General features: G+C 41.1%; 1 protein-coding gene across 1 annotated transcript; it reads right to left on the reverse strand.

The window, feature by feature from the left end:
- Window positions 1–9,399: 9,399 nt before the first annotated feature.
- LOC140830122 (uncharacterized) lies at window positions 9,400–10,354 on the reverse strand. Its single transcript, XM_073193404.1, has 2 exons — window positions 9,721–10,354; window positions 9,400–9,425 (listed from the first exon to the last, which is right to left on the reverse strand). The coding sequence occupies exons 1-2, from the start codon at window positions 10,352–10,354 to the stop codon at window positions 9,400–9,402; spliced, it is 660 nt and encodes a 219-aa protein (XP_073049505.1).
- Window positions 10,355–16,969: the final 6,615 nt, after the last annotated feature.

Genomic DNA, 16,969 nt, shown 5'->3' on the forward strand with positions numbered 1-16,969 from the left:
TTCGGACGGTCCGAAGTGTATGATCGGAGGATCCGATCATGAGCTGTCAAGAGCCAATGGACACGTAGCGTTCGGACGTTCCGGAGTGTTGTTCGGAGGATCCGAACATGGCCTATAAATAGTGCTCGGATTTCCTCATTTTGACTTGCCAATTTCTTGAGTTTTCTCTCATTTTGGAGAGTTTGGAAGGTTTCTAGGGTTAGTTGTTGGTCGAGCGATAGCTAAGAACTGCCAGGAGTAGTAGCGTAGCGGCGCCTGAGTTTCAAGGCAATCGACATCAAAGGGCTGTCGACGGACGAAGGCTTGTGCTAGACCTGATTAGCGGTGTTGCGTAAGGCTAGGCTTGCTGTGATAGAGGTACGAAAGTACTATCCGAGATATCCTGGTTGAGTATACATTCATATATGTGTTGCATGAGTATTTGCTGCATTGTTATATGTCATATGATGCATGCTATTATGTCACGAGTTATGATGCATATTGCATATCATGTTGAGCCGTATCTCCTTCGAGATAGCCTTTACTGTTGAGCTGTATCTCTTTCGAGATAAGCTATATCTTGGGGCCGCTCAGCCCTGTCTTGTGGACGCATGGACACCGAGAGTACACAGTGGCCGACGGGTCGGGAGGGCTTCGGTGGTCCGGGACATTTTAGGTCCACGTCTGTCTTGTAGTGGATGCAGTGACCCAGAGGTTGGACCGCGCGGCACTATCCACTTGGCGCCTCTAGACTGAGCATTTTGAGATCCTTTGTGATTCCTGTTTCTTGACTACCCTGGTATCATATCATAGCATGTGCATTTCATATAGGTTTGTATACTCATACTTTAGTACTGGGCGTTCTTATCGCTCACGTCCTCGGTTTTGTTTATTCTTGGACACCCCATTCCCACGGGGCAGGCCTCAGGTTGGATGGCTCAGGAGGAGCAGGAGGAGGACGTTGAGTAGCTGGTTGGTTTAGTTTTCAGTGTTTTCCATTTGATTCGATATGGTTGTACTGGATATTTCATTTTGAGTTAGTCTAGACTTCGATTTCGATTGGGTTGTATAACTATTGTTGTTGGCCATATTTCCGCTGTTATCTCTGATTATAATTAATTAGGTTAATTGCATGCTTAGTTTTTGATTAGTAGGTGATTCTGGAACGGGTCACTACATTTATGGTATCAGAGCATGCGTATGATTTTGGGATATAGATTCTGTTTTGGGATTTCCGTTGACCATTTTACCATTTTCCCTATTCTATCTTGTAGCGATGGCTGACCATTTTGATGACGGGAGTAGTCAGGGGAGTGTAGGTCGATGGGGTGATCAGGACGATCGTAGGCGTTACCGTGAACATCGTCATCGTCGGGACGGTCCTAGGCGTTTTGATTTGCATCGTTTTATTCAGATGGGGCCTAAGCCTTTAGTTGGTGGTGAGACTCCCGATGATGCTGAGGACTGGTTAGAGCGCATGGAGAGTTGTTTCCGTGCATTTCAGTGCACCGAGGAGCAGAAGATAGAGACCCTTAGCTTTCTTCTCGAGGGCCGTGCGCGCAAGTGGTGGCGATCGACTTCTGCGCCGATAGTCCAGTCCCAAGGTAGGGTGACTTGGGTCGATTTCCGTGCAGCTTTCATGCAGCTGTACTTTCCTCCAGCCCTTCGCCAAGCCAAGACTATTGAGCTCCTGAACCTTAAGCAGGGGAGTATGTCTGTTGATGAGTATCAGCAGAAATTCTTTGAGTTGTTACCCTTCGCTCCTCATATCAGTGGCAGTTCTGAGGCCAAGTATGATCATTTCCTTCAGGGCCTTAATCAGGAGATCTTTGATCGAGTCACTGTCTGTGATAATCCTACTTCTTATGATGGGTTAGTGAACCGGTGTCGCCAGGCAGAGATCAGTCTCCAGCGTGGTAGGGCTATTCTATCTTCTTCTAGACCTCCGAGTACTTTGAGGCCTCGATCTCAGTCATTCAAGAAATCTGGTTCATCTTCTTCTGGATCTGGATCTCGATCTAGTGGTGTTTTCCGCTTTGGTAAGAAGAAGGAGTCTTGTGCGCATTGTGGGAAGAACCATCCATCGGAGCAATGCCGAGTAGCCGCAGGAGCTTGTTATCAGTGCGGAGAGATGGGGCATATTAAGAAGAATTGTCCTCAGTTGCGAGGTGGAGCAGGATCCAGTTCTGGATCTCAGACGACTGTTCAGCAGAGGAGGCAGGGTCAGGCAGTGGGTAGTTCGAATCTTCGACCTCGTGCCCAGGGTCAAGTTTTTGCGCTGAACCAGGATCAGGCTGCAGATGAGACGGAGAGAGTCATAGCAGGTACTTTTCATTTATGCGGTATTCCTGCTTTTGTTCTTATTGATACAGGAGCCTCTCATTCCTTCATTTCTGCACGATTTGTTAAGCGTCATAGGTTACCCTATGTTTCTCTAGACGTCATTCTTTCTGTTTCTACCCCGATGGGTCATTCGGTGTTAGCGAAGCGTCTAGTGATGGGTTGTCCCTTAGATTTTGAGGGTAACGAGTTGACTGCGAATCTTATGATCCTAGAGATGGAAGATTTTGATTGTATCTTGGGTATAGACTTATTGACTACCTACCGAGCTACCGTGGATTGTTACCAGAAGCTTGTTCAGTTTCGTACGACTGAAAGCTCTAGTTGGTTTTTCTATGGTGAGGGAGCGCGACCTCCGATGCCAGTGGTATCTGCTCTGAAAGCCTGTCGTGCTTTAGAGTCGGGCGGGGAAGGTTACCTCATCTATGCGATTGATTCATCCACAGGTAGTGTTGGTCTAGAGGATATTCCAGTAGTTTGTGAATTTCCTGATGTTTTCCCAGATGAGATTCCTGGTTTTCCTCCGGTTAGAGAGGTGGAATTTGGCATAGATTTAATGCCAGGGACTGCACCGATTTCTCGTGCCCCCTATCGTCTTGCTCCGTCAGAGATGAGAGAGCTGAAGAAGCAATTGTATGCTAAGCTGAGTAAGTGCGAGTTCTGGATTGATCGTGTGGTATTCCTTGGTCATGTGATTTCCAAGGAAGGAGTTTCTGTGGATCCCAGCAAGATTGAAGCAGTGCTGAATTGGTCACGTCCGACGACGGTGGCTGAGATCCGTAGTTTTCTAGGTCTGGCAGGGTATTATCGTCGCTTCATCGTGAATTTCTCTCAGATAGCCAGACCATTGACGCAACTTACTCGGAGGGATGTTCCATTTGAGTGGTCATCCGAGTGCGAAGATAGTTTCAGAGAGCTTCGTCGACTTCTGACTTCCGCACCTGTTTTGGCGTTACCGTCAGGATCTGATGGTTTCAGTGTTTACACCGATGCCTCCACTCAAGGCTTAGGGTGTGTGTTGACGCAAAACGGTCATGTGATTGCTTATGCTTCCAGACAGCTGAAATCTCACGAGGAGAAGTATCCCACTCATGATCTGGAATTGGCAGCTATTGTGTTTGCGCTGAAGATTTGGCGTCATTATTTGTACGGTGTTCAGTTTGAAATCTTTACTGATCTTAAGAGTCTGAAATATCTGTTCACTCAGGCTGAGTTGAACATGAGGCAACGTCGTTGGATGGATTTGCTGAAGGATTATGATTGCGAGATCAAGTACCATCCAGGTTCTGCGAATCTCACAGCTGATGCGCTTAGTCGCAAGGTGAGAGCCTCTGCACTTCAGATTTGTGCTATGACTAGTGCCATCCAGGATAGTTGCTCGTTGGGGTTTAACTTCAAGCATCGGAAAGGTAAGGAGAGCATTCGTGTTGCTACCATTTTATCTGAGCCCAATTTGTTCACTCGGATTCGAGAAGCTCAGATGTCTGATCTCAAGACTCAGAGATTAGCTCGGTTAGTTGGTGGTGATAGCAATTTCCATTATCAGTCCAATGGTCTTCTGTGCTTATCTAATCGGGTTGTAGTACCAGAGGATGACACTTTGAGGGACGAGATATTGTCTCAGGCGCATCGAAGCAAGTTAAGTGTTCATCCAGGAAGCAACAAGATGTATAGAGACTTGAGGATGCGGTTTTGGTGGAAAGGGATGAAGCGCAGCGTGTATCAGTTTGTCTCCAAGTGTCTAGTTTGCCAGCAGGTTAAGGCAGAGCACCGTCGACCGGGAGGATTGTTGTTGAACTTACCTATTCCAGAATGGAAGTGGGAGCATATTACGATGGATTTCATTACTCACTTGCCATTATCTTCGAGGAACAGCGATGCTATCTGGGTAGTGGTGGATCGACTCACCAAGTCTGCTCATTTTCTGCGGTATAATCGTGACTTCACTTTCGATCGTATGGCTCGATTGTACATTCAGGAGATTGTACGTTTGCATGGAGTGCCTGTCAGTATTGTTAGTGACAGAGATCCTCGTTTTACCTCACGGTTTTGGGGTAGTTTCCAGTCAGCTTTGGGTACTACACTGAGTCTGAGTACTGCTTATCATCCGGAGACTGACGGTCAATCAGAGAGGACTATCCGTACGCTTGAGGATATGTTGCGAGCCTGTGTTATGGATTTCGGACCCGCTTGGCAGGATCATTTGCCTTTGATTGAGTTCGCGTACAACAACAGCTATCATCGTAGTATTGGTATGGCACCATTTGAGGCGTTGTACGGGCGACGTTGTCGTACTCCATTATTCTGGGATGAAGTCGGGGAACGACAGGTAGAGGGACCGGAGTTAGTCCAGCAGGCTATAGATAAGGTTGCAGTAATCAAGAAGCGGATTAAGACTGCTCAGGATCGACAGGCTAGTTATGCGAACACAAAGCGTCGACCTCTTCATTTTCAGCCAGGTGAGAAGGTGTTTCTCCGAGTTTCGCCTTTTCGCAGGATTTTGAGATTTGGTCTCAAGGGTAAGCTGTCTCCGAGATTTATTGGTCCATTCGAGATACTGGAATGTGTGGGAGATTTAGCTTACAGACTTGCGTTGCCGCCGTACCTATCAAGTATTCATGATGTGTTCCACGTATCCTTGTTGAGACGTTATGTAGCAGATGAGTCGCACATCTTACATCCATCTGAAGTTCAACTTGATACGGATTTGTCTTACGTGGAGCGACCAGTTCAGATTCTAGATCGCAAAGATAAGGTGTTGCGGAATAAGATCATTCCTCTTGTCTTAGTGCAGTGGCAGCGTCGAGGCACTGAAGAAGCCACTTGGGAGTTAGAGAGTCGTATGCGTTCGGAGCATCCAGAGCTCTTTTGAGTTGTGCTTTGTATAAGTTTGTGTTTTCAGTTGTAATCATAGTATCAGTTGTATTCAACAACAATTGAGATGTATTAATGATGTTGTTATTTCGTTTTGTTCATTCTCTAAGCCTGATTTCGAGGACGAAATCTTTTAAGGGGGGGAGAATGTAGTAGCCCGAATTCCAAATTGGGTAATTAACGGAGTAATGGTGATTAAGAAGGTTTAAGGTGTAATTTTGGCTATGGTCATGATCGGACGGACCGAAGAGGGTTCGGAAGCACCGAAGAGTTCGGACGATCCGAAGTGTAGTTCGGTGAATCCGATCATAGGTGTCAAGTGTTGATCGACACGTCATTTTCCATGCATGTTCGGACGGTCCGAAGTGTATGATCGGAGGATCCGATCATGAGCTGTCAAGAGCCAATGGACACGTAGCGTTCGGACGTTCCGGAGTGTTGTTCGGAGGATCCGAACATGGCCTATAAATAGTGCTCGGATTTCCTCATTTTGACTTGCCAATTTCTTGAGTTTTCTCTCATTTTGGAGAGTTTGGAAGGTTTCTAGGGTTAGTTGTTGGTCGAGCGATAGCTAAGAACTGCCAGGAGTAGTAGCGTAGCGGCGCCTGAGTTTCAAGGCAATCGACATCAAAGGGCTGTCGACGGACGAAGGCTTGTGCTAGACCTGATTAGCGGTGTTGCGTAAGGCTAGGCTTGCTGTGATAGAGGTACGAAAGTACTATCCGAGATATCCTGGTTGAGTATACATTCATATATGTGTTGCATGAGTATTTGCTGCATTGTTATATGTCATATGATGCATGCTATTATGTCACGAGTTATGATGCATATTGCATATCATGTTGAGCCGTATCTCCTTCGAGATAGCCTTTACTGTTGAGCTGTATCTCTTTCGAGATAAGCTATATCTTGGGGCCGCTCAGCCCTGTCTTGTGGACGCATGGACACCGAGAGTACACAGTGGCCGACGGGTCGGGAGGGCTTCGGTGGTCCGGGACATTTTAGGTCCACGTCTGTCTTGTAGTGGATGCAGTGACCCAGAGGTTGGACCGCGCGGCACTATCCACTTGGCGCCTCTAGACTGAGCATTTTGAGATCCTTTGTGATTCCTGTTTCTTGACTACCCTGGTATCATATCATAGCATGTGCATTTCATATAGGTTTGTATACTCATACTTTAGTACTGGGCGTTCTTATCGCTCACGTCCTCGGTTTTGTTTATTCTTGGACACCCCATTCCCACGGGGCAGGCCTCAGGTTGGATGGCTCAGGAGGAGCAGGAGGAGGACGTTGAGTAGCTGGTTGGTTTAGTTTTCAGTGTTTTCCATTTGATTCGATATGGTTGTACTGGATATTTCATTTTGAGTTAGTCTAGACTTCGATTTCGATTGGGTTGTATAACTATTGTTGTTGGCCATATTTCCGCTGTTATCTCTGATTATAATTAATTAGGTTAATTGCATGCTTAGTTTTTGATTAGTAGGTGATTCTGGAACGGGTCACTACAATTTCTCATCCAAACTGCCTCTTTGGCTTTTGCAGATGCAGCAATATACTCAGCTTCAGTGGTGGAATCCGCAACGGTGTCTTGCTTGGAACTTTTCCAAGAGACAGCCGCACCATTAAGCATGAATGCAAAACCAGAGGTCGATTTCGAATAATCTACATCACATTGGAAGCTAGAATCAGTGTAGCCTTCCAATTTTAATTCTCCACCCCCATAGACCATGAACAAGTTCTTAGTACTTCTCAAGTACTTAAGAATGTCTTTCACGGCCTTCCAATGCATTGGACCAGGGTTTGCTTGATATCTGCTTGTAACACTCAAAGCGTAAGCAACATCAGGACGAGTCGATACCATACATAATACTACCAATAGCTGACGCATATGGAATACGTGTCATCATCTCTATCTCTTCACCAATTTTGGGACACATAGCTTTAGATAGAGTAATACCATGACACATTGGTAAGTATCCTCTTTTGGACTCTTCCATAGAGAATCGTTTTATAATGGTATCGATATAGGTTGCTTGGGTGAGTCCGAGCATCCTCTTTGATCTATCTCTATAGATTTGTATTCCCAATATGTAGGATGCTTCACCCATGTATTTCATGGAGAATTTACTGGCTAACCATACTTTAGTTGATTGCAGTAATCCTACATCATTCCCAATGAGCAGGATATCATAAACATAAAGTACTAGGAATGTCACTACACTCCCACTAACTTTCTTCTACACACACGGTTCTTCGGGATTCTTAGCAAAACCAAACTCTTTGATAGTGCTATCAAATCTGAGGTTCCAACTCCTTGTTGCCTGGTTGAGACCATATATTGATCTCTGCTTGAGACCATATATTGATCTCTGAAGTTTGCATACCTTATGCTCACTTCCTACTGATGTGTATCCCTCGGGTTGAGACATATAAATTTCTTCTTTGATGTATCCAATTGAGGAAAGTAGTCTTTACATCCATTTGCCATATCTCATAGTCATACCATGCTGCTATGGCTAGTAGTATTCTAAAGGACTTAAACATAGGAACTATTGAAAAAGTTTCCTCATAGTCAATTCCTTGCCTTTGAGTAGAACCTTTTGCAACCAGTCTTGCTTTGAAGGTCACTACCTTCCCATCCGCCGCAAGCTTTCTTTTGTAGATCCATTTGCATCCTATGGGAATGATTCCCTCAGGTGGATCCACTAATGTCCAGACTTGGTTTGAATACATAGAGTCCATTTCTGACTGCATGGCTTCAAGCCATTTGGTTGAATCAGTATCAGATATTGCTTCTTTTACAATTCATTGGATCACATCCAACACAAGACTCATCATGGCCTTGTTCATGAAGAAGCGTATATCTAGCAGGTGGTCTAATAACCCTATCAGACCTTCTAGAAGCTTGTACTTCAACTACTGGTTCTTGGAAAATGGGTTCAACTTCTATAGTTGAGGGAGTATCTTGAATTTCTTCAAGTTCTATCATCTTGCCTTTTCTATCTAATAGAAATTTCTTTCCAAAAAGGTGGCATTTCTTGAAACAAACACTCTTGCTTCATTGCGATGATAGAAATAATATCCAACAGAATTCTTTGGATATCCTACAAAGTAGCACAAAGTGGATCTACTATCCAATTTGTCTCCCACTGTCTGCTTCACGTAAGCATGACATCCTCATATTCTCATGTAAGATATTTGGGAGTGTTTCCCATCCATATCTTATATGGTGTTTTATCCACTGCTTTTGTATGTGCATTATTCAACAACATTGCCGCAGTTTCAAGCGCACCAAAACGATATAGGCAATTCAGTGAATCCCATCATAGATCGAACCATGTCCATCAAGGTTCGATTTCGACGTTCAAAAACATCATTCAATTGTGGTGTTGCTGGTGGAGTCCACTGTGAGAGAATCTCATTCTCTTTTATATAACCCAAAAATTCAGCACTTAAGTATTATCCACCTTGATCAGATCGAAGTGCCTTAATACTTCTTTCTAGCTGATTTTCTACTTCAGATCTGAATTCTTTGAACTTTTCAAATACTTCAGATTTGTGTTTCATCAAATAAACATACCCATACCTCGAATGGTCATCAGTTAAGGTAATGAAGTAGGAATGCCCAAATTTTGTGCTAACACTTAGGGGCCACAAACGTCCGTGTGGATCAAATCCAGTAGACCATGTGCACGTTCCACGTTTCTATTGAATGGAGTTTTAGTCATTTTTCCTTTTAGACATGACTCAAAAGTTGGTAGAGAATTTATGTCTGGCAAGTCAAACATGCCTTCTCCCACTAGCTTGTGCATTCTTCCTTGGGAAATATGACCTAGTCTAGCGTGCCATATTTGTGCGGGATTTGGATCTTCTATTTTTCTTTTGTTTGTTGTTGTTTTTGTATGCGCTTGGATATTGTTTAACGGAATATCTTTTAATTTTAAGTTATAGAGATCGTTTGTTAATTCTCCAGTTCCAATCAAACATTCATTCTTGTATAAATTGCAAACACCTTTAGCAAAAACACAAGAATAACCATCCCTATCAAGCAAAGAAATAGAAATAATTTTTTTAACCAATCCAGGAACAAATAAAACGTCTCTAAAAAACAACTTAAAATTATTCTTCAAAATTAAAGTAACGTCTCCAATGGCAATGGCAGCAACTCTTGCTCTATTTCCTAGTCTTAGAAAGGTCTCACCATCTCTAAGCCTCCTGCTTCTTCCTATCACCTGCAAATCATTGCATAGATGAGAACCACATCCGGTATCCAATAACCAAGAAGATGAATTAATAGAAACATTAACTTCAATATAAAACATACCATGGCCAGAACGCTTCTGGGCAAGATACTTCTCGCAATTACGCCTCCAATGTCCAGGCTTTTTGCAGTGGAAACAGACATGTTCTGACTTGTCAGGCTTTGTGGGCCCCGGATTTTCTTTCTTTAATGACTTTTTGTTGGGCTTGTTCTTTTTTGGAGGGGCAGAACGCTTCTTGCCTTTATTTGGGGCTCCTTTTTCGTACCATACGAAGAACCCACTAGAAGAACAGACTTTTCCTTTTTAATTGTGGCCTCATAATTAGTAAGCATATTGATCAACTCTTCAAGGGTGGCCTCAAGCTTGTTCATATTAAAGTTAACCAAAAATCCATCGATCGAGGCATGCAAAGACAACAAGAGAATATCAGTCGAGAGCTCACTATGTATAACCAAATGGAGTCCCACCAACTTATCAATGAGCCCAATCATCCTAACACCATGCTCATGGACCGAAGTCCCCTCTCGCAAGCGTGTAGTAATGAGTTCTTTAACAGTCGTATGTCTTTCTGAACGAGTTTGTACATCATACAATTCTTTCAGATGAAGTTGAATTTCAGCAGCATTCACCGCCTCCTCGAACCTCCTCTGAAGTTCATTCGACATAGAAGCCAACATGTAGCTCTTAGCTTGGAGATCATGATCCCAATGTTTCTCAAGCTTAGCTAATTCAGTCCTACTGATATCAGGATCCGCCTCCTTAGGTGGCTTCTTATCAAGCACATATGCAATCCTTTCGGAGTTGAGAACAATCTTTAAGTTTCGAAACCAGTCATGATAGTTAGGGCCATTTAATTTGTTTTGATCGAGAATGATTGAAAGCGGGTTACGAGTAGACATCGTAAATATACTGAAAATGAAAAAACAGATAATGGTTACTGATAATTCTAAAATAATTCTAAGATATAAAATATGGATTTCATTTTATAAATTACCCTCCTACTATTTTGACATTTCCACCACCCTCTAATGAAAAAGGGAAATCGTATTTCCTTAGTAGGCACGTGGAGTCCAATTAGCCAATTATAACCCCAAATAATATCAGCCAATTATAATTTCTAAAAGGTATAATCCAATTGCGTCCCTATGCAACCTCCGCATGTTTTGTCTCACGTTTAATAAGGACCCAATAATATGACGTCGTTTCTTTTCACGTGTCAAACCAACCCATCAATATTGAATTGTAGTGGACGGTCGCCATGAGTTCCCCCAATAATATGAGCCGAAGTCATGGGAGTTCCACTCAATTCACATCATATGTCCAGTGGAAGTCACAGCTTTCTGGCGTACAGGGCTCCCCGATAATATGAGCCATACATTGTCCGCGGGTAGCGATCAACATGCAACCACGGTTGATGGAAGGCAAGGAAAAATTAAACTCTTTTAATTTTTACTTTTTCGGTTTGATATAAATTTTGAATCTTATTCAAAATGAGGGATTTTAATTTTAAATCTGTCTCATCATTTAATTTAAAAATCGCGTGCCACGAGTTTTTATGTTTGCCGGATTCATGCAACTATATTATATAATAATATTCATACATGCATACTACTATTTATCACATATATCATAATATGACATTCAACAATAAATAAGGATGATCGATCGTCAACACTATTAAATCCATGTGAGCCATACATGGATCCAGGTCCAAACCTAGGTGAATACAGGGATGCAAATGCAACTATTACAAGAGATTCCAATATTTTACAAGTCTTCATCTCGTTCATCGGGCCCACCATCTTCCAGTCTTGAACTCCGACTATTTTTAATATTTACATTTAAATAGCCATGGCACATAAGGGATACATCTTATGGGGTGGGAAGCCCACTTTAATAATATCAAATATTAATAAAAAACGAATAAAACAGTAAAATATCCTAACATAAACCTAACACATTGGTCAAGGCTCTCGATCATCCTTCATACATTTAATATCAAATATTAACATCAATTTAATTAAACAATTAATTAATTGATAAATCATATATCTAATAATTATATCACTAACCACCACAATTATTAAAGTATTTAATAAATTAAATAAACGCCTTTATTTAATTTCCAATTAAATCAATAATAATAGATTTCTTATAAAAACTCATTTTTACCATAAATACTTATAATCATATTCTAATTATTTATTTTACAAGAAAATTATTAATTTTCCAAAAATTAATTTTCAAAAAGAAAAATCGAATCTATTTAAAAAATATCAATTTTATCCAAAATTTTGAAAAATCATAAAATTGCACCATAGGCCCAAACAATTCAAGCCCACCAATCAGGACGCTTCCCGAGACGATCTCGGGCAGTCGCCATCGCTGCCCGCCCGCTGCCCGGACGTTTCGGGCAGTGGTAGCTACTTGTACGCACAGGGCGCGCAAAGGTGCGCGTGGCGCCGCGCGCAGCGTGCGGACGCCCTGTTCGCACAAGTAGCTGCCACTGCCCGAAACGTCCAGGCAGCGCACGGGCAGCGAGGGCGACTGCCCGAGATCTCCTCGCGCAGCGTGCGGACGCTACGCACATTGCGCCGCGTTGTGTGCCGCACAGGGCGGCGCATAGCGTGCGGACGTTCCGCACGCTGAGCCGCTGCGAGATGGCACAACAATATTTCTTTTCAAAAGGGGTTGGCCGATTTCTTGTTTTCTTTGGAGGTGGTTTCACGTAGCTTTTGATATGGTGGAGGCTAGGGTTGACCTATCAACATTATTTATCATTAAATTATAACCCGATTACATAATTAACATTAATGGACTTGATTTAATTAATTGGGCTAGTCGAACTAGTTTAATTAATTTAATCAAAGCCTATTAAAACTTTAATAATTTATTATGTTGGACTTGTACTCCTACAAGCCCATAAAACATAATACCCACCATATTTAATTTATTAATTAATAAACTCAACTTTTGAGCTTAATAAATTAAATACTTTTATAAATTCAACATTTGAATTTATTATTTAAATTATAAATTCAACTACTTGAATTTTTATCACCTCCAAAATTTAATATTTAATAAACCCAACATTTGAGTTTAATAAAATAAATTCTCAAATTTTATAAATTCAACTCCTTGAATTTATTCTCTCAAAATTTAATTATCATAAATTCAACTCCTTGAATTTACTATATAATATAAATTCAACTTCTTGAATTTATTCTCTCAACGGGAACAAACAATCCAGTACTTGTGTGACCCTCAATGGTTCAGGGATATAGCTAGCCGTGGGTTCACAACTCTTTGTGATTCAGGACATAATCCTTTGTTCGGGTTTACCCTAGTTAGCCCCATTCTTTTTATCAACACCTTGATCAAGAATGTCAGAACTCATTTCTGATTGCGCCCATCAGATCATGGTAAGAGCTTCTAGTAGCATCGCCTCATGATCCCCTAGGTATCACTGATAGTGCCTGCAAGAACCAGTCGATTATGATTAATATACAGTACGGTCCCTTCATCTCATATATCCCGATCGAATCTGCAACCATTGGTTGATCAAGGGTTGCATATTAATTCGATAACTATAATAGTGGCATCGAGTGTATTATTTAGAGAACTCCTTCTTCAACGTACATCTCATGCTCTGGCCAGATATTCCATGCACTATTATTTCATCAGATCACATAGGATATCCACACCTGTAGATGAGCGGTGAATCCCTGACTACAATGCACTGGCTCCTATATGTGTCGCAATTGTACCCACCCTCGCCACCTGATGACTCTCCTGGAGCCTGTAAACGAGTCAAAGCACAGCCCTAGCATATAGAGCCTCAATGTTGTCCCGGGTCGTAAGGACTAATGGTGTACAATCATAACCACAAACTTATCCTCTCGATGAATGATAACCACTTGGAAAGTCCGAGGGAGGGTTGTTCGGTATAATCATCATATGACAACCCATCTGCATGTTTGGACATCTCTATGCCCTTACAAAGAAACGCAGTACACAACATCACAGATGCTAGTCTCGAGCTCAAGCAACCTCTATCCATGTTTTAGGCGGCTGAATCGACTAGGAACAAATTTAGATCATATAGTGTTTACAAACGTGTTTCAACATCGAATTACGATTCATTTGTATTAAAGTATAATCAAGGTCTTTATCTATGTTGTTCACATGGGTATACAGATAAAGAAATAACAAACCATGAAATAATGAATTATATTAAAATAAAGATTGTTTATTACAACTGAGTCAATAGAATCCCTAGCCAACAGTTGGCTTGCAGGGCATCTACTCTAACAGTCGGTGTTGATGGAAAGATCGCTTGAGTCAAGTGAAGAAGGTTGAGCCGCGGTAGGATGTGTTTATGAATCTTGGCTCGTAGCTGTTATAAGCATGCATGGGGCTGGTTTCGATGGTTCAGTAGGCTCCTTAGGGTTTGGTCAAGGTCCATGGAAGGCTTGTATATGGATGGTGCGTCGGGTTAGGCTAGTGGCGTGAGCTTTTGGGAAAGGGAGTGCACGAGGGTGCCAAACAAGGGAAGGCCGAGAATTATAATAGTGAGATTTTGGGCCTGGTGAATATGTTTAGGAGCATTATAGTGTTTTTAAGATATGGTAAAAATTTGGGAGAAATTTGGTTAAGTTTCGAGTCGATTCGGGTTAAAACCGAGACCCCGGTCCAAGTTTAAAAATGAATCAGTTAAGTTTGATTTTTTGCTCGAGTTTACGTCTAAGAAATTTATGTAATTATGTTTTGGGATGTTTTAAGGAGTTTGGTAAGCTTCGGGTCAATTTCAGAGGTCCAGGGATGAAACGGTAATTTTCGGGTTTCAGGGGCAAAATGGTCATTTTGTATCCAGGGGTAAGATTTTTGTCCTAACAGCGCCCTGAGCACAAATATACAATATTTTAAATGCTTATGTATCATTTTTACGATTTAACGCAATTATGATAAATACGTTGTATGTTTGGTTTAAAGGAAAAGTTACGCATATGCATGTTTTTGTTAAGTGATGAAAAATGATGATATTTTTGAAGGATGTGATTTGGTTGTGTAACGCCGAGACATTCGTATGCATATGATGTAAGGTAATGATTATGATTAAGTATGGTCATTATTCCTTTTATGGTTTATTATGATGAACGTTTGGGATATGCTATGTAATGGTGATGGTTTATTACTTCAAGATATGATATGAATGGTATTGAATGATTTAGAATGAAACCGAGAATGTATGGGTAGAATAGAAAGTTGATATTTAGCCAAATAAGTAATAGAATTGCTAAAACTGTATGAAACGGTGGCAGTAGTTGTGGTTTTTAGCATAATGTTTTGTATATTGATCCAAATGATGTGAGGCTACTTTCATTAGAAAGATAACACATAAGGCTATAACTTCCTGATTTTGAGTTTTGTCCAAATCATTGTGGAAGACTAGCCAAAAGCGCCCCGAAGTGTGTCGTGTGTATCGTCGTTCCTCCAGTGACACATGTTGGGAGATAGAGCATAACGTTTTACTCCGACCTCCAAATGATCTGAAATTTGGAGGGATTCAGGATAGGACATAGAGCTACAACTTTGTAGTTTACCATTTTTCCAAATTATGATGGGAAGAGGCGTTTCGGAGGAGATCTTTGAGCAGGCTGTGCGCAGAGCGGCGCCCGAGCGGTAAGAAACTACCGCCCGAGCGCCACTGGTTCTGTTTTTTTGGTGTTTGGCAAAGAGTTCCGCGCTAGGGCGGTAATTTATGACCGCCCGGGCGCCAGGCAAAGTGTAAAAACATGTTTTGGGTATTTTTAGGCTTAAAATCGATTGAGACTTCATTTTTCTTCACTTTTCTTCTTCTCCTTTCTCTTCTCCATCGATTCCAAGCTAGGGTTCTTCATCTTCTTCTTATTTTCTCTTTATATCAAGTAATTAATCTTCAATCCGGAGTTGGAACTTCACCTTTTTAGTGAAAGGAGCTAAGGTAAGTTGTTTTGCTTCTTGTTCTTGAGTTTTTGTAGATGGTGAAGTTGGGGATTGGTAGTTGTGATTGATATGTTGGATTAAATGATCATTAAAGGTTATTATTTAAATGTTGATGATTAGTTGTTGGGTTTATTGTTGTAGGATCATCGTCAAGGTTTAAGAAACCAATTGCTCCAAGTGTAGTAAGTGGAATCATTTCTTCAATGCATCACATGATCCTATATGTATGGGTTTTGATGATTTTATGATGTTAACTCCTTTCATATTCCATTCATGATATATATATGTAAATATGTATATATGGTAGTGCAATTATACGCATTTTGATTGAAAGGAGTTAAACTTTTCAAGATGCCTGTAATGTGTTTGATAAAATTCTTGAATGAAGTTTTATATGATTGAATGATTGGATTGATAGTGATAGTAGCGGTGTTGCCTCTGGCAATTCTAAATCCGCAATGTAATTGGCGAATTAACGATGAAAACATGTGCTCTCTTATAAGATGCATTTTATGCAGAGGTACATGTCCCTCCTATAAGATTCGTTTTTACGAAGAGGGTTAGCAATGAATGAACTATCTTATAAGAACTATCAATTCTTCAGTTAATCAATGAAAATGAATATCATCCTTATGTATTGTTGTATTATGATTCTTGACGGATGATATTAAATGATGTTTCGACGTTTATGATCTGATGAGGTTGACGTTTTCAACAAAATGAAATGGAGGCTACATTTTATGTTTTACAAATAAAATGATATATATGTATCTTGTTAGTATTGATTCCATTTGCTGAGTTTTATACTCATTCCAGTTATATTCATGTGATGCAGGCACAGGTAAGAAAGAATGATCATCCCGGAGTTGTCGAAGCGAGAGAAGGGAATATGCCAAACTTCGGAGACTTTGAATGGATGTTATTTTGTTATTGTCAAGCTTTTGACTAGTTTGGAAAACATTGAAAATCTTGTTTTGCTCTTTGGTTTTGGCAAGATGTGTAGATACTTTGTTTACTGGTATTTGATGTATATGAAAATCTTTTGCTTGTGTATTATGTGTTGTTTGAGACAGGTGGCATGTCCTATTTACGGGGAGATGCTGCCCAAATTTTTTTAAAAGTACACATTTTCTCCAAATTACATTTTAAAGCTTCCGCATTAATTACGTATTTTAGTCACGAGTGTTACAGTAAGTGGTATCAGAGCCGAGATTTTCGGACCAATGATTTGGCATATGACTTCCTCTGCTGTCGACAATTCGGTATGAATGTACCTGCATTATTTGATATAATATGGATGTGTAGCCTCAATAAGTATGATATGTTTTGTTTGAAAATGGTTTTAAACTAGTATGTGTTATAGGATCATGCCGCCTAAACGTAAAGCACCAGAAGGGGAGGATAGTTCATCATCTAGAGTGGTTGATGAATTTAGCAAGTTACTGAAAGAACAGGCTAAGGTACATGGTGACCAAATTCAATAGCTCTTACGGATGCAGAACACAGGGCGAGGGAGAGAGAGAGAGCAA

The sequence above is a fragment of the Primulina eburnea genome, chromosome 4, assembly GCF_022965805.1.
Source record: "Primulina eburnea isolate SZY01 chromosome 4, ASM2296580v1, whole genome shotgun sequence".
NCBI lineage: Eukaryota > Viridiplantae > Streptophyta > Magnoliopsida > Lamiales > Gesneriaceae > Primulina > Primulina eburnea.